The sequence below is a fragment of the Platalea leucorodia genome (genome assembly GCF_965183815.1).
Source record: "Platalea leucorodia genome assembly, chromosome: 5".
Classification (NCBI taxonomy): Eukaryota; Metazoa; Chordata; class Aves; order Pelecaniformes; family Threskiornithidae; genus Platalea; species Platalea leucorodia.
This window is the reverse complement of record NC_138827.1, coordinates 764,584-781,854: the sequence shown is the minus strand read 5'-3', so window position 1 is coordinate 781,854 and position 17,271 is coordinate 764,584. Positions and strand designations below refer to the sequence as shown.

Here is a 17,271-nt window from a genome sequence, read left to right as displayed (position 1 = left end):
GGCAGGGGTTGCCCAGAGCGGTGGGAGATGCCCCATCCCTGGCAACCTTCAAGGCCAGGCTGGCCGGGGCTCTGAGCCCCCTGATCTGGGTGAAGCTGTCCCTGCCCCTGGCAGGGGGATGGACGGGATGGGCTGGGAAGGGCCCTGCCGGCCCAAAGCGCTCTGTGGTTCTGTGGTTCATCAGAGCACGCAGCGAGAGGCAGCAGGGGGTGTGTGCAGACTGGCGGGAGGGAGGTCTGGGGGAGACGGTCGTGACTGAGAAGCAGATGTTGACACCAGCAGCTCCTCCTCACCCCTCTCCAGCTTCCCTGAGCTCAACCGGGCCTGGAGTTCCCCCCGGGTGAGAGGGGTTCCCTCAGGACACACATCACTCCCCGCTGCCACCGGGCCTTTTCAGGAGCGTTTTGTCAGCGCTGCGTTACATTTGGTGGCGAAACACCAGCGTACGCTGCTGCCAGCCCCCTTAGAGGCTCCGGTAGGGAAGATTACTCGTTTCTATTTAATGCTTAGTGTGATTAAACCGGACTCGGAGAGGAAATCCCCTCAGACGCTCGCTGCAATGAGGGAGAGCAGCAGGCCCGGGGTGTCGCTCGGCCTGCCGGCAGCTCGCAGAGCTGCCGGCAGGCCGAGCGACACCCCGGGCCTGCAGGACAGGGAGGGCGGCCTCCCGGGCAGGAGCAGGCATCTCTCCACGACGCCGCCGGTCCCCGCAGCCGCCCCCGACGCCGTGACGGTGACAACGCCGGTCCCGCCTCTGCGGAGCCGCCGACCTCCTCAAGATGGCGGTGCCCTTCCCATGATGGCGGCTCGGGGGGGGGGTCACGTGAGGCCGGCGCCCGCCCCCACCCCCGGGCGTCCCGGTCCCCGCCGCTGCCCCGCGGAGCCGGGGCTGCACCGGGCCCGGCCCTGACCGCGTCCCGCGGCGGGGCCTGGCCGCACAGGGGCCTTCTCCTCGCAGCCTCGGCCCGGAGCCCCGGGGAGAGGCGGGGGCCTACCCGCCGCCTGCCCCCGGGGCGGTGCTCCGGCCCCTCCGCCCCTCACCGGCTCCTCCGTTCCCGGCTGCGGCCGCTCGCACCGGAGCCGCGGCCTTGCCCCGCTCCGCCACCCCCGGTCCCCGCCCCTGATCCCGGTTCCCGCCGGCTCCCGCAGCCCCGCGATGCCGTCCAACAAATCCGTCTCGGACGCGCCCATCCTCCAGTTCACCAACTGCCGCATCCTGAGGAGCCACCGGCTCCAGAGGTGAGGGCTGCCGCGGGGCCGGGCTGCCGCGGGGCCGGGCTGCCGGGGCGTCGGGGGGCCGGGCTGTGGGGGTGCCGGGGGGCCGCGGGGCCGGGGGGCCGGGCTGTGGGGGTGCCGGGGGGCCGGGCTGCCGCGGTGCCGGGCTGCCGGGGGACCGGGGGGCCGCAGAGCTGACCTGCAGCCCGGGGCGCCCCGGGGACCGTCCCCAGCTCCCCCAGCGCATCGGCTGCCGGCCCTCGCCCCCGCCATCCCTCGCCCCCGCCGCCTGGTTCCTGAGGGGGACGGGCACGCCGGTGCTACGGGCACGCCGGTGCTACGGCCCCTCTCTGCTCCCCTCGTCTTCCCTTTTGCCGCCTCTGCCAGCCCCTGGGCCCCTTGGCCATCGCCACCACACCTGACGGGCAGCCCATGAAAATCCCGTTCCCCCGAGTTTTGTGAAGCCAGAGGCCAGGCAGAGCGGGCTGCCGTCGTCTCGCTGCTGGAAGAGCGGCTTTGCCCTGGCAGACGTGGGAGAGCCCGCGGCGGAGGGTGCCGGTGGGGTCTGCTCTGCCCGAGGCCACTGCTGTCACTGGGGCCGCGGCCACCGGCTCCCGTGCGCTCCACCGCAGACGGCAGCGGAGCTTGGAGTGTGTGTAACTGTCCCTTCAGGGAGGACCTGTGGGTGCGAGAGGGGAAGATCCTCAACCCGGAGAAGCTCTTCTTTGACGAGAAGGGCTCTGCTGACATCCAGCTGGACTGCAAGGACAGCATCATCGCCCCGGGCTTCATCGACGTCCAGATCAATGGTACGGTGAAGGCACACACGCTCGCAGCAGGGTGGGGGTCCCGGGTTTGTCCATCACTGACCTTCAAACCCTGCTGTGTGCGTGCTGCCCATGACCACGTGCGTTTCAGCTGCTCGAGGGAGATGTGTTTCGCCAAACTAACGATAAAGAACAATTTTGCCCATGGTTGCTGCTGTCACATAATTGATCCCGTTTGTCTGGGTGGGGTTTTCAGCCCAGCTTTCCTCCTAACCTCATTTTCATCAACAGTCCCTGCCCCTGCGCTGGCAGGGTGCCCGCCCTACCCTTCCCAGGATGCGGGGAGGACGGAGCAGGACTTCTCAAGGGAACAAACCTTACCTGCAGTAGCTCTTTCCTGAGGGTCAAAAAAGGCTTGTTCCATGGTAGCTTATGTTGGAAGTTAGGTCCCCTCTTCAGTGGGGAATCCTCAGGTTTTGCCCTGCATCAAAGTTGCTAAAACGCTGAGATGCTGTGGGGAGAAGCGCTTCATCAGGAACGCGTTGGTTTGTACTCGCGGAGCCTTGCAAATGTAGGACAGGAGAAGTGCTGGTGGAGCCCTTTGCTTCGGGTCAGTGCTGTACAAACAGAGTGGCTCACTCTGGTCATGCAAAATGTTTCTTCGGCATTTTCAGGTGTGAAAGCATCCACTGGGGAGGCTGCAGCTTCATCTCTGTTTTGTTCACGGTGCAGGAGGCTTTGGGGTGGATTTCTCCCTGGCTACAGATGACTTCAAATCAGGGATTGACCTGGTCAGTCAGAAAATCCTCTCCCATGGAGTGACCTCCTTCTGTCCCACCCTGGTGACCTCTCCTCCATCTGTGTACCACCAGGTAAGAGAGTTTCTCCCCCTCTCATCCGCAGGGTGATAAAAGGCTGAGGTTGGTACCAAGAGGTGAGAGGGCCAAGGCTGGGTCTACAGAGACTGGGATAACTGCCTTGGCGGAAAAGCCGTGGGCATGAGGAGCTGGACTCTACCCCTGGATTTCTTGCCCTTAACCTTTAGTCCGCTGAGACAGCAATGTCTCCCAGGCCAGCTTCGCACAACGGGGCTTGCAGGTGGCTTTTTCTTTGCGAGCTGTGTTTGGCTGACGGTCCCAAGTGGTCCAGCTACAAAGCTCTCTCCAGACCTGAGGTCTGGGTTTGTTCTGGCAGGCGGGGGGGCTGTGTCTGGGGTGCCATGCCTGACAAACCCCTTTCTCTAGGTTCTCCCTCAGATCAGTATAAGAAATGGTGGAGTCCATGGAGCAGGTATCCTGGGTAAGTGGTTTTGTCCCTCGCTGTCCTCTCTGGTGCTACGCTAGGCAGGCCATTATCTTGTTCATTGTTAAGGGGAAAGAAGCTACTGTAGGACAGCACAAATGGGGGCTGGAGCTCTCTCTGGGAGGGATGCACAGGTGGGCACAGACCCGCTTTCTCCTCAACCTGTTCCTGGCCTTTGCCATGGCCTCTGCCATCGTACACGCACCACTCTGGCCCTTTTGGGCCCCACAGGGTAATGGCAGTGGGGTGGCTCGGCTTGGCCAGTCACCAGCGCTGCATCTTTCACTGTGCTGAGCTCAGAGTTACCTGAGCCGTGTGTTTTGCTGCGCGAGAATAGCAAGAGCTTGACTGGAGCAGGGTCGACGCAGCATGTTTCTTGGTCCTTGGCGGGGAGAGGAAGGGTCATGGCTTTGTGTTCCTGTTTGGGCAGGGGCCCATCTCGAAGGACCGTTCATCAGCAAGGAGAAGAAAGGAGCGCACCCGGAGCACTGCCTCCGCACCTTTGAGGAAGGTGCCTTCCAGGACCTGCTTGCCACCTACGGGTCCCTGGACTGTGTCCGGATAGTCACCCTGGCCCCAGAGATGAAGAGGAGCAGTGAGGTGATCCGGGAACTCACCAAGCGGGGCATCTGTGTCTCGCTCGGTAAGGGCTGGGGAGGAGGAGGAGGAGGCGTAGGGAGGCTCCGTCTCCCCGTGCCACACGGGCCAGGCAGCCCCTCTCTCGCAGCTGTAGCTTCATGGTGTCTCAGTGCGACTGCACGGGGTGGGATTTTCTTTTGCCTGGCCTATATGGAGGTGACAGACTTGTCACAAATGGGGACCTCACTTGATGCTGCGAATCTGTTACCCTTTGTATGGTAAGGGCCAAACTTCATATGGACTGAAAAGCCCCTGCAGTTTAACACAAGGTAACATTTGGTGCTGTAAATACACAGGAAAGAATAGCAGTCTTACTTGAATAAAGGTGTAATTGAGGGTTGACGACGTGGAAGGGTTCAAACTCTGAAGTTCAACTGCTTTAGGCCTTGTTTGACAGGTGAAATAATTTTCCAAAGGTTACTATTGAGTTTTGATAACTCTGTTTTTCAACCAGAAGCGGTGTAGGAGACCTCTTCCTCCGCTGCCTTGCAGGCCCCTGACTTAAAACTGGATGCATTTTTCTTGTCCTCTGTTTCACAAACTCTTCTTTGTCTCAGGTCATTAAAGAAATCCTCTTTGGTTTGGGTTTGTTTTTTTTTTTTTAAAAAGGGGGGAGTTATTCAGGGTGAAATTAAACCTTTAAGTGAGAAGGGCATTCATACAGCAGAGTCTCTCTTATCTCACAGCCACATAAAGTGGAGAACCACAGCAAGGCAAAGTTTGCCCACAGAGCATTAGAGCTGCTGTCCATGCTGGGGAAAACAGAATTTTCCTTTTGGGTGGTTTTATCGCCATGTTCTTTCTTGGCAAAGTCCCCACTGTCTCTACTCCCTTGACAGCTCTCTATAAAGCCTTTAAATACCTGAGGACAGCAGAAAGGCCTGTCCTTGGACCTCTAGCCCAGCCTGAAGGCAACTCTCTGGGAGCAAGGCAGCATTTGTGACGGTGGTGATGTGAACAGTGAACGTGTTCAGGTGAAACGCTCACTGCCAGAGTCCCCCACGGCCACGGCCAGACACCTCTGTGCCGAGGCTGGCATCTCAGACCTCAGAGGGCATCAGAGTCCTAGTGACAGAGCATCTTTGCTCCTGTAGGGAAATAAATGGCGAGAGGGGGAGAAAAATCATGTGTTGGTCTTTGTCCCCAGGTCACTCGGTGGCTAATCTCTCCCAGGCTGAGGAGGCTGTGCAGCACGGCGCTACCTTCATCACTCACCTCTTCAATGCCATGTTGCCGGTGAGTAGCCGAGGGCACTTGCCCTGCACTGGTATTGCTTTCGGTGCTTCCTCTCCTGCTCCCCACAGATGCGTATTCTCCCCAGCTTCTTTCATAACAGGCCTTGCCATGAGGTTTCAACACTGAACCTCTGGCTTCACATTTCCACTGCCTGATCTAAAAGAGAGTCAAGGCTGTAGCAGACTCTTGAAATTCAAGGAAATGCCCAGATTTGTCTGGTAAAGAATGGAGCACCCAGCTGCCAGGCACTATTTGATAGAGATGGCAGCTGCATCCCCTGATGGGAAGGGTCTCAGCCCACAAGTCCTGGCAATGCTCCACAGCTTGTCCTCTCTCCCCTTGGGCAGTTCCACCATCGCGACCCTGGGATCGTGGGGCTGCTGACAAGTGACAAGATTCCTGCTGGGCGGAGAGTCTTCTACGGCATGATCTCTGATGGCATCCACACCAACCCTGCCGCCCTGCGAATCGCCCACCGAGCCCACCCCAAAGGTGAGCTGTGCCGGGCCCACGCAGCGCCACCAGCCATCCCGAGCGCTGTGCCATCTCTCACAAAACACTCGCGCAAGTGCTGTAGCATACTGCCCTCGCTGCCTGAGAGAGGTCGCAGCCGTGTGTGCTGATCCACCAGCCCTCTTGCTTCGGTCGGACGTGGCTAGAGATGCTTTGGCCCCTCTCTGGGAGGACCAGCATGGCGCAGTGCTCGGAGCTGCAGCAAGGTCGGCTGCAAAGGTAACGCAGCCTCTTTCCTTGCGTTCCTCAGGCCTGGTGCTGGTGACGGATGCGATTGCTGGCATGGGGCTGGCACCAGGTCGGCACACGCTGGGTCAGCAGGTGGTAGAGATCGATGGGCTGAACACTTACATTGCAGGTAAGTGCCGTCCTGCAAAAGAGCTGGGGCAGCGCTGCCACTCGTGTCTGCTCCTGGAGAGCTCAGCACGCCTTGCAGTTCTTGCTGGTTGTGCCACGCTCTTGGGGTTTGGTGCCTGATCGGTTAATGGCTCTGCAGTGACATGGCCCTGGGGAGAATGAGGCACCTCGTGAAGAGGGGGATTGCCCCGTCTTGGTGGAGTGAGCAGGAGTCTGTCAATTTTTACCTGTCCGCAACACCTTTGAACACCTTGTTGCCCAACATCATGGATGCTGGAGGTTCCAGTGGGGTCAGAGAAGACAGAGGAATCCCACAGATATTTATTGTCCTTTGTCTTTACTATAACACCACCACTTTTTGCTAACAAATTTCCCTAAACTGCAAGCAGTTGGAGGCCAGGAAGATATTTCAGAGAAGGATCATTCCTTTCTCAGTTCCCTTCCTCTGTCTCTGGCAGCAGGTGCCTGCGTTGTGAGCTAGAGCTTCACCCAGTGCAGCTGGTCTTATGGTGGAGCTGCAGGGTGACATCCCAGTACCTCTCCCTGTGCTGCCAGCACAGGCTCTCTCTCGCCTTGCTCTGTCACTCGGCAGCCATGGCTGCGGGCCCTTCAACTCGCTCCTCGTGTGACCCAGGATTTCTACCCCTTTTGGTCACGTTATGCTTTCCCACCGCCCCACGTCTTGCTATGAGCTGTGGGACCTGCTCAGTGCCATCCTGTTCCTCTCCCAGGCACCAAGACCCTGAGTGGCAGTGTGGCGACCATGGACACCTGTGTGCGACACTTCCAAGAAGCCACAGGTAAGTGAGCCTTGTCCACACGCTGTTGCTCCCTACGTTGACTCGGGAAGAGGTCTCACTCTTGCCAGCTGTGTCGGCTCCACCAGGGAATGTTCCCCCTTGCCTGAGACATGATGAGAAGGGCTGGGATCAGCAGCACTGGCCTCAGATGAGCACCTTTCTGAGGGGAGGTTTCATTTTAACCCATAGCACTAATGAGAGGTGAACTCTCCTGCTCCTTTCTCACAAAGGTGAATGATTTTCCCCTCCCCGTACCCTAGGTGTTCAGTTCTCCTCTTCTCGCTGTCTCCCGTAGGGATGTTTCCCCTCCCCAGCTCCATATGGCTGTGGCGAGGGTGTTCCAGCTTGGGTCCCTGCCAGGCTGACAGTTGCCTTAGCCAGGGGGGTTGGGGCTGTTTGCTGCCCTAATGCCTCCCCCTTCTCTGTCCAAGGGTGCTCGGTAGAGACCGCGTTGGAGGCAGCGTCTCTGCATCCCGCTCAGCTCCTGGGGATTGAACACAAAAAGGGGACACTAAATTATGACTCCGATGCAGGTACTGGTATGGGGACAGCAGGTACTGGTATGGGGACAACAGTGTGAGGGCTCCCGGGTGCTGGAGCAAAGCAGGAGCCGCTGTGAACGCATCTTTATCCCCTCCTTCAGTGGGAGCTGCAGGGAGACTCGCTCTGCCTGGGATTTGCTCTGGGCTTTCGCTCCAGGCTTTTGCTCTGGTGGTTTTTCCCTTGGGTGCTGGTGGGGTTTTGGGAGCCCTTTGGAGAGACCCCCGCATCTCAGCCAAGCATGGAGCAGAGCCGTCATAGCAAGGATGGCACCGCACTGCTGTCCTGCTGCCGTGTCTGGGTGGGGAGAAGCTCTTTCCCTTGGAGGCCAGCTCCTCCCAGCCAGCTTCAGCTGCTCCCCTTATCTGACGGCTGCTTCCTTTCTCTCTCGTCCGATGCAGATTTCCTGATGCTGAATGACGGTCTGTATGTGCAAGCCACGTACATCGCGGGTGAGGAAGTCTGGAGACAGGATGCGTTAGGCATGTGACGCTGGGCTGTCCTGGTGCCCTCCGAGGCTCCCTGGCACTGTGGTTAGCAGCTTTGGTAACCACCCCACTTCTCTTTTTTTTTTTTTTTTTTTTTTAATTCCTTCCTGCAACTCCCTTAAAGGAGCCTCATACCAAAGAGCTGCGTTTTCAGCACAACCGCTGCTTCCAGTTACAGCCATGCCTGCAACAAATTCGTTGGTGCTCAGTTGGTGGAGTGGGGAAAGCAGGCAGATCTGCGTTGGGGGGGACTGTCAGCCCCCAGCGTGACCTGAAGGACTGCGCAGCTGTCCTGCATGGAGTCCCCAGACAGAGGTGCTCCTGTCGCCGTCTTACAGCAGTGTGAAGCTCTCACAGCACACACTAACCTGCCCCGTGCCTGAGGCAGGCTCAAGCCATTTCCATTCCTCTGCCTGCCGTTTGCCTCGCTCCCAGGCAGCCGTGGCTGGTTAGCCATCAGCTTCCACCAGCTCAGCTCGCAGCTCTTCACGTTAAAAGGTTCCTGTTGTGTCAGCGGAAGGTGAGGATCATGTTCTGATCCCCCGGCAGTCCCTCTGTCGTGCATCCTCCGGAGCAAGGCTGTCACAGCTCGCCGGCTCGGTGCCATTGTGAGGCTGTGAATCCATGTGGGCTGAATCCTCAGGGCAGAGATCAAACCCAGGAAAAATGAGGCATTGCTGGTCCCTTTGTGCCTTTTCCCTGCATGGGCATTGAGTCCACAGCACGTGGTTTCGGCTGGAGACATGGACAGCATCCTGCCACAGAAAGCAATGTTCCTCTCGACCCTCTGTTCTGGCTGGATGGGTTCCGCAGGCTCTGTGCCCAGCCGTACCCAGTAGGGCCTTTGCATCGCCTGGTGGGTTTGCGCATTCCTCAGGCCACAGACGGGAAGCTTTAGCTTTAGGGGGTGCACCCAGCGGGGCAGTGACGGGCTCACAAGCCCTCGGTCCAGCTCAGGGACTGAGGGAGAGGAGAACTGCAGTGGGATTCTGGCCTTTCAAGACAGTTGCTGATAGCTCGTTATTCCTGTGCTCATTACTATCTTCTCCGATACTTGACTGTCAGCTCTTGTCCTGACACTTGGACACTTCTACGCGAAGACCGATGCTGATTTTGCACCTACCGCAGTCAGAAAAGCCTTGCCATAAGTCTTAGACAACCTCTGACAAGCCTCAAACCAATTAGACGGGTTCTGTAGCGAGGGCAGGGCTTAGACAAGGGCTAAGTCTTAGCAAGGGCGGAGGTTGTAAGGCAAGACAAAAGTCTGGTCGGGATTGGCGGAAGTGTGCCGATTTTTCCAGCACGTTTTTATAACCTTTAACAGTAACATTTGGAAGTGCTTTCCTAGCACTTCAGAGCTCTGCTGGAATAACTGGCAGCCTTGGAGAATTTCTAACATCAGCTGCCAATGTCAGCAGAAACTGTAACCTCCACGACTTCAAGCATTTGAAAGAGACATCAAATACTGTGCTGTGAAACGTGACGTGCTACAGCATTACAGATCTCAGCGGGGGCACTTTTGACTGCTGCTGAAAGAAATCCAAGGGGAAAAAAAAATGCATATGAATCAAGGTGTCTAACTTTTTTTTATTTACAAAATTAAATAATCAAAAGGAAATCTGAAATGGAATTAGACAACACCTGTCTATGTGTATTACCCTGTTTTGTCTGCCAAAGGTGCGCTGTACCCCGCCGTGGGGGCGTGTGGGGGCGTATGGTGGTGGTGGTGGGTGGTGGTGTATGGGGGTGGGGGGGGTGTATGGGGGCGTGTGGGGGTGTATGGTGGCATATGGGGGCGTGTGGGGGTGTATGGGGGCGTGTGGGGGTGTATGGTGGCATATGGGGGTGTATGGGGGTGTGTGGAGGTGTATGGGGGTGTATGGGGGTGTATGGGGGCGTGGGGGGGTGTGTGGGGGCGTGTGGGGGCGGTGTACGGTGGCGAGTGGCCGGCGGCACGGCGGCCCCCGGCTCCGCTCCATGGGGACACCGCAGCCGGGGACAGCTCCTGAAGGTGCCGTGGGCTTTGGCCCGCGGGGGGCGGCCGCGGCCGCCGTCCCGCCGGTGAAGCGGGGCCCAGCGGCTCCCGGCGGGGCTCGGGAGGGAGCGGGGGGGCAGGCGCACGGCCACGGCGGGAGCTCGGCTCCTCCGCCCGGCCTCCCGCCGAGGCGTCCCCAGCCGGGGCTCAGCCGGCTTCCGAGGGAGCCTTCGTGCCTCGGCACCCCGGGCCCTCCCGGGCCCTCCCCGGCCGCGCTGCGCAGGCCGCCGGGGAGGACCGCGCCGGTGCCGGTGGCCTCCCCGGGCCGAGCGGAGGGGCCGCCCCGGCGGCGGTCTGTGAGGAGCCCCTCGCCCCCGGCCGGTAGCGGGGCCTTTCGCCGTCCCTCCCCGGCGGGGGGCCCAGGGGCGAGGCGGCCCGGGCAGGCCCCGCTTTCCCCTCAGCGCGGCGGGCGGAACGGAGGCGCGGGGCCCGCGGAGCGGCCGGAGGGGCGGCGGGCGGACCGCGGCGGGGGGACGCCTTTGGGCGGCGCACGGCGGCCGGGCCCTTCCCGCCCTCACCACCCGGGCCCCGGCGGCTGCCCCGGGCCCGGCCTCGGCGGCCGAGGGGCGGCGGGCAGCCCCGGGCCCCCGTCGCTGGTGCCGGCCCGGCCCGGGCCGCGCTGGAGCCCAGGAGCCCACACGCTGTTCCGTGGCCGGAGGTGGGCGGCGGCAGAGGGGCCCGGCTTCCTCCCCGTGGCGGCGCGGAGGCTGCCCAGCATGGAGCGGGTAAGCGCTCTGCTCGGCCCCGCTCTGCCCCGCCGCTGTTCCGAGGCACCCTCTCCTCCGCCGGCCCTTGGCCGAGGCGCCTTTCTCCGGGCCCCGGCTCTTCCCCGGCCCGCGGCATGCGCCCGCCGCCCGGCAGGTTTCCGTGAAGGCCTTCCCTAGCACTCGTGCTGCCTGTCCCGGTGCCCGGCCGGCTCGCCCTGTGCTCAGGCAAGGGCTCTCCTTTCCTAACGCGTCGTGACGGTTGTCTTGTTCACAGGCAGACTTCTTGGCAGCTGCTTAGCAGGAAGCATGCAGGGTAAAAATGCAGCAAAGCCAGTCTTAGGGAGTTGTGTTTAGCGTAAAGATAAATTCTGTGTATTGCCAGAGCTGCGCTGGAGGGAAATTTCCTGCTGTGGAGACATACTGTGCCATAGAATAGGCTTCAGGAAAAATGAGAAATCTTCCATTTGGGGCCTTTAAAAAAGGAGGAGGAGGAAGAAGAAAGAAAACAATCTGTGGGAACTGTTGGCTTGCCAGGAGTGGGTGGCTTACTGCTAGTAAGAGTTTATTGTCTCTAATTTTTGTAACGAAGAGGGCTCATTTGGTGCCTCCGAACAGGGAATATTGCAGGGCCTGTGTCCCACCCTGTGCTGTGCTGATTATGGTATAAATTGAGCTGTTAGGCAACACGATCCAAGCGTAAAGCCAGAAAAGGGGTTATGACCCGCGAGTCTGATCTCCCACACAAGAGGGGAGAGGACTTCAGAAAACTCAGTTTTGGAATCAATTTTGTGGGTGAGAGATTTGTGCTTCTTTTAAACATTGTGCTTTCCCCCATCCCATGTTCCAGGCTCCCCAGGGCACGTTCCAGGATGAGCTGGAGTGGTGCATTTCACAGCTGGAGGCAAATCTCCTTCGCCTCAACCCAACCCCAGCACAAGGTATGTTGCCTCTCTCAGTCTGCAGCCATGTTCCAGCCTCAGTTCTGATTTAGCAGACATGGCCATTTTTATGTTTCTTCTCACCCATCTGTTTCCTATTCTTGCGTTATATGGGATTTATTCTGAATACAAAACAAGATAAAGCATTGAACTCTAAGAACTATCTGTCTGGAAGCAGCTTCATCTTTCATTCCCATGACATTCATTATCCCTGTTTTCTGTATTCTTTCTCATGTTCTCCTTTTCCCCATCTAACAGCTTGTTGTTTGGTTCTGCTACAGCTCTGCTTTTGTTTTACAGTTAAGACTGGGCATGCTGTGTCAATGCGTCTGGCCCTTAAAGGCCAGTACGTTTATTTTTGTGAAGCTTGTTCCTCGTTGTTCTTGTTCCAAGGAGAAATTACATGAAAGATACGATCCTATAAAATACTTTTCAGAAGATCACAGTTTGATCTAGTCAGTCCAGCTTGTAAACACATGAAGACATATGTCCTGCCGCTACCGATGGCTAGTACTTAATGTTTAGAGGAGGGGTGTGGCTGCCCTTGTAAGAAGCCCATGTGGATGTTTGCTGGTGCACCTGTGGATGCAGCAGTGATAGATACTTGCCCACACACCATGCTTGAGCATCAGACTGCTTTGTTACACCTGGTACCTAGTGTCCAGCAGCAGCGGGGGGAGGCAGTTCAAGGTCTGGATCAATGAGGTACCTGCCTGCAGCAGTGCTATGAGATCCTCAGCTTAAAACAACTCCCAGGTGAGGGAAGGGAGAGGTTCCCCCGAAGCTCTTTCTAGCTCTTTCTTTGTAACAGCTCTTATTAGTGAGCAGGCCTTGAATGCAGCCAGCTAAACTCCTTGCAGCAGGGGGAAATGTGTGCTCAGGACCCTGACGCCCCGGTGCTGTGAAGATACATCCCGCTTTTGTGGGTGGATACAGCCTCACTGCGGCATTTCTGCCTCCCACTTGCGTGCTGTTCCTCTCTTCCTAGCATGGGACTCTCAGTGTTGGATCTGCAAGATACATTTCATTTGGAGAGTCCCAGAGAGATGCACTGCAGCCAAGAGAGATGGGTCTGTGCCCACTCCAAAGCACTAGTCTAGTACATCAAGCCTTTTTGTGGCTTGAAATGTGTGAGACAAACACCAGAAGTCTATGCATACCTGGAGTTCAGAAACTGAGGTCTTTGGGGACTGCTGTCACAGAAGAACAACTATGCTTTGCAGAGAATTTGCCCTGATACAAAGACTTGGGATTACTGTTGTGGTCAGGGCGGTTTGTATGAGAGTGAAGCAAGAGTCCTGCTTTTCAGGGTGTGCCCAGTACTCAGTCAGATTTCTTCTTGTTTTCCAGAGAAGACACACCGGGCTAGGCTCTCGGATTTGTCAGCTGCTTTGGGGGAAGGGTTGTTAAGCCCTGTGTAGCTTCTGTGCCATTAGTAGTGCACTTAGTGCAGTGTAAGGTTCTTACTGCATCTAATAAGCAGTTAAGATCTATTTTTTTTTTTTTCCTTTAAGAATATTTCACGGTATTTCAGCTTCTAGAAGCACTTGGAGTTTCCTTTCAATCGAATGCCAGTCATGGATTAGTCAGAGGTGGTATGAACACAGAACACATTCAGAGGAGACCCAGTCATCAGCATCCCACAATACGGTTTGTAAGGCCCACCGTAACCTGTTTCTTGTCTCTCTTGGTCTTTTTCTTGAGTGCAGCAGAGGAGGCACAGCACATTCTCAAGGTCCTGTGCTCCCATGAGACTCCTTTTGTGAAGAAGCAGCAAGTGATGAACCGTGTGTTTGGGGATTATCGTCTCAAGATGGCTGAGGATCAGAAGAGCATGGAGAAAGCAGGTGAGCTTGAACCGTCCCTTCAGGGGGAGGTGATATTTGGTTCTTTTCTGTGGATTTCTTACATTGCAGCTTTTGATTGGATCGCCTCTCTGCGGCAGTGCCTTACAGAGGGAGTTGCCGTAGCGGTGGCATCCCCATAGTAGGAAACTGGCAGATTGATAGAAACATTATTCTTTATCTGTTCTAGATGTGAAATCTGGTGATGTGGAAGTACAGCAAAGCAATGGGCAGGCTTCAGATGCTGTGGTATATGGGAAACAGTCTGACCAAATCCCAGAAGACGACTGTCCTTCGGTTCCACTGGTTCCAGCAAGCCAACATACAGAGCATACAGCAGATCAGGAAGTGCTGGGTAGTTCGCTGCCTACCGAATCAGCAGGTATGCCGCGGATTTCAGCCTTGCAGAAGCCTGAGTTGACTCAAACTGCAGGTAGTGCACCCAAAGAGGACAGAAGCCATGTCACGTTAAAGATTCCCCAACCAGAGACTGCTCCTGGAGGTGAGACAGTGACAGAGAAATCAACAGGAGATGGAGCTGCCCAGAAGAAGAAAAAGAAGAAGAAACAAAAAACATCTGTCAGTAAAAAGGAGATGGAAGAAACTGAGGTCAACAGGAAGGCAAAGGCAGAAGCTAACAGATGTCAGAATAAAGATATTTCCCACCAGGGTGAGACCTCTCAGGTATTGAAATATTGGTCGGATCCCATAATTCATAAACCCTTGAGCAAAAGAGAAACGTTATCTCTTTGCCTAGTTTAACAGTTAGCATACTGGCTTGAGATGAAAGCTGAAAGACAAGGATTGCTGCTTATTTCTTACAGTAGCTGTTTTCTTTCTCTGCTAGACAATTGAGGAACCTAACTAGTGGAAATGGTCTTTTGTTGTCTGCTTTAGACTTGTGATGGCTAATCCTGGGAAGCTGGCTGCCACATTTTCTTAAAAAATGAAAATAAAAAATGGAGGTAACTGCCCTCAGTCAGTGCCAAGCCGGTACCTCTGCGTGCTGAACCACACTTGCATGTTACCGGGTGGGATGAATTGCTCACGTAACGCAAATAGCGAAGCTGCGGTGCAGAGCTGCTGGCTGGTGTAGCCAAGGCTGTGGCAGGGTCTGGTGCAAAGCCCAAGGGTGCTTCCGAGAAGGTTCCCGCTGTAAGGCATGGCCCAGAAATCGACTGAAGTTGCAAGTTGTGTGTAAACACACCATTGAGGCACATCCTGAGGTTTTCTAATGTTCTGCTGAGGTCCAGGTCTTCATTTTTTTTTCCTTTTCAGCACTGCTGTAGTTACTATTAACAAGCAACGCCAGCTGAGCAATACTGAAATACAAAATTGCAAAAAACTTGCTTTCGTTAATATTCTACACTGAAGTCGCATTGAGTGTTTACCTGCCTCTTGAAGCATTCCATCCAAAGTGCTGCTTCACCAACAACCCTGCCAATAACCGCTGCTGAGCACCAGAAAGGTAGAAAGATTTGAAGGTGCTGTAAAGCCCTTCTGGTCCATTGGAAGGAGGCTGTTGTAAGGAAAGGAAGGAAACGGCATCAGGGCTTTTGTGTTCACATGTACGTAGCAGTTAAGAATTGCTTCAGCCCCAGGATGCAGCCCCGTTTCTCTCCCTTCCGCTGCTCAGTTAGCCAGCTGGCTTTGCTTGATGGGACTTGGCTTCTTCCATCTTCGTGGGCTTCAGCTCCCTTCTCCTCATGCATTTCTGGTTGAGCAAGCACGCAGGAGCTGAGACACCAAGACTTGGCTTCTGATTTTGTCCATTGTTTGCTTTTTGATTTTGAGCAGGTTTGGGGGTAGGGTGTTTTTTTGTTGTTGTTAATGCTTATTCCTCCCATCTGTAAGTTGATTTGACAGCTTCTTTCAGAGGAAAGGCTCTGGACAGCTTTCCAGAAAACTGTGTCATCTGAATGGCAGCCAAATATTAAATCCATCAAATACAGGCAGTGAGTTTCAACTAGACATTTGTCTAGTGCTTTAAGTTTATTCAATGAAAAGCACTATAGGGAAAATGTCGTGAAGTCTATGAAGTGATCACCAGAACATGAAATTTGGAATAGTCCTGACTTTATGCAGATACCTTTTTTCCTGTGTAGCAACTGCTGCTCTAATTTTTGGATGACTTATTTCCTCATGCTCACTCTGCTCCGTGTTGCATAGCCGTCAGATGACCAGCTGTGGAAAGAGGTGGACTGGTGTGTGGAACAGCTGGAACTTGGCCTGAAGACACAGAAATCCACTCCAAAGCAGGGTAAGCGTTCAAGTGAACGAGAGATCTCCCCCGTGGGAAGGGTTGGCAGGCGTGCAGGGGCAGAGCCAGTGGGGAGTCAAACTGTGCGTTGTTTCTCCTTTGCGCTGCTTCAGCTGAAGAGGCTCTCCGCGCAATCAAGACACTGCGCAATGACAAGGCTCCACTGGTGAAGAAGCGTCAGCTCATGAGAGCCATGTTTGGTGACTATAGGAAGAAGATGGAGGAGGAGTGGTGCAAAGAGCTGAAGCTCATGGAAGCAGGTAGGAGAACTTTGCATGCCGGGGAAAGTGAAGAGGAAAGGGCTTCGCTCCTGCCCTCCGTATTGCTTTGCAGAGTGGGACCTCACTATACGAGATGACTAAACATCTCTTACTGCTCTTTTCTCCCTTCTTTAAGCTGCAAAATCTGCCAGCGTCGTGGAAGTGAAGGGAGACATCCGCAACAAGAACTGCCAGTTCATCCGGAAGCGCTCAGGAGCTTGCAGGAAAAGCCAAGGTTCAGCAGGATCCCCTTCAGAGTCACCCAGGACACTTAACACAGGCTCATTCAAATTCACAACTTCCCAAGAAGAGTTTCGCTTTAATTTCTTCTAGGAAAGTCTTTTAGACTAAAACTGTGGCTAAAAACTGTGCCAAATCTCCTATAAACTTAAGAACGGTGGAAAGATGCTGTGCGGTAGATGTTGTTCCACAAGAATCTCTGTGTATTTCCTAAAGAAACGATCCTCTCGGAGTCCCTTAAACCTGGAGGTTTAAAACAGATCTGCCTACTACACATGTCACCCCAAGACTCAGTCTACAGAGTACTCCTCTGTCCTCGCGCTGTAGAAAGGCATGTTTGCAAAAGATCAGCACAGAGTCTGGAAGGATCTGTTTTTCTTCCTGTAGAATTGACGTTAACCTAAGAATCTGTCTTTTATCCTGCGAGATTTTCCCATTCTCCTATTGCTTTTAGATAGAGCAGACCTTTTATAGCAGATGAGGCGGTGATGCGTACAGAAGGGAGCGGTTTGTAACGAAGATCCAGCTTCTGTGACGATCCAGCGGTGTAAGCATGCTGGACAGTTGAATGCTTCCACTCTGTACGAGTCTGTGTGAATGCAGCTTCTGGTATCCAGAAAGCACGGGGCAGTGCGTGTAATCACTGCCGTCTAGAGAGCACGAGTTCAGGATCTTGGAGGAAAATAAGTGAGAATCATCCTTGCTCGTTCATCTCTTTCTAAGGTCTACCGTTCTAAGTCTACAGGTGTAGACTTAGAACTGCAATGCTGATTTGATCTAGCCTGGGGATGTGAGGACAGTTGTTTCCATACAGGGAAAGATTTTTGTTGCTGAAGCCGGGTTCTGGCCTGCTGGGAAGGATACACAATCAGTTCTTAAAATAAGTTTACTTTATAAGTAGCCCAGTTACAACCACCAGTGGCTCAGAGGATAAGTCAGCTGCATGCCAAACCTTGGGTGGCGGTAAAATGAACTGTGAGAGCCCAAAGATCCTCTTGCATTTGATTTGTATTAAATTTTTGCTTTCTGAACAGTTGAATGTGTGTCTCCAGTGTTTCGATAATGCTTCAGCCATTGAACCCACCTCCTGGGTTCATGCAGAAAGTCTTCCCCACTCAGCCTAAAAAAGC

The 17,271-nt window shown here is 55.3% G+C and overlaps 2 protein-coding genes across 3 annotated transcripts; both read left to right on the top strand.

Annotated features, from left to right (window-relative positions):
* Positions 1 to 634: 634 nt before the first annotated feature.
* AMDHD2 (amidohydrolase domain containing 2) lies at positions 635 to 9,452 on the top strand. Its single transcript, XM_082312806.1, has 12 exons — positions 635 to 1,239; positions 1,888 to 2,024; positions 2,715 to 2,854; positions 3,227 to 3,281; positions 3,715 to 3,927; positions 5,071 to 5,159; positions 5,507 to 5,651; positions 5,923 to 6,030; positions 6,761 to 6,829; positions 7,261 to 7,362; positions 7,771 to 7,821; positions 7,982 to 9,452. The coding sequence occupies exons 1-12, from the start codon at positions 1,157 to 1,159 to the stop codon at positions 8,125 to 8,127; spliced, it is 1,338 nt and encodes a 445-aa protein (XP_082168932.1). The 5' UTR covers positions 635 to 1,156; the 3' UTR covers positions 8,128 to 9,452.
* A 956-nt stretch (positions 9,453 to 10,408) lies between these two features.
* Positions 10,409 to 16,642, top strand: LOC309591693 (UPF0488 protein C8orf33 homolog). Of its 2 annotated transcripts, none has more exons than XM_082314420.1 (7): positions 10,409 to 10,617; positions 11,447 to 11,537; positions 13,247 to 13,384; positions 13,572 to 14,065; positions 15,551 to 15,641; positions 15,755 to 15,901; positions 16,038 to 16,642. In XM_082314420.1, exons 1-7 carry the CDS (start codon positions 10,609 to 10,611, stop codon positions 16,232 to 16,234), a joined length of 1,167 nt encoding a protein of 388 aa, XP_082170546.1. In that variant the 5' UTR covers positions 10,409 to 10,608; the 3' UTR covers positions 16,235 to 16,642. The 2 variants fall into 2 exon arrangements, with proteins under 2 accessions (XP_082170546.1, XP_082170547.1); XM_082314421.1 differs by lacking the exon at positions 10,409 to 10,617 and adding an exon at positions 10,626 to 10,824.
* The last annotated feature ends 629 nt before the right edge of the window (positions 16,643 to 17,271 follow it).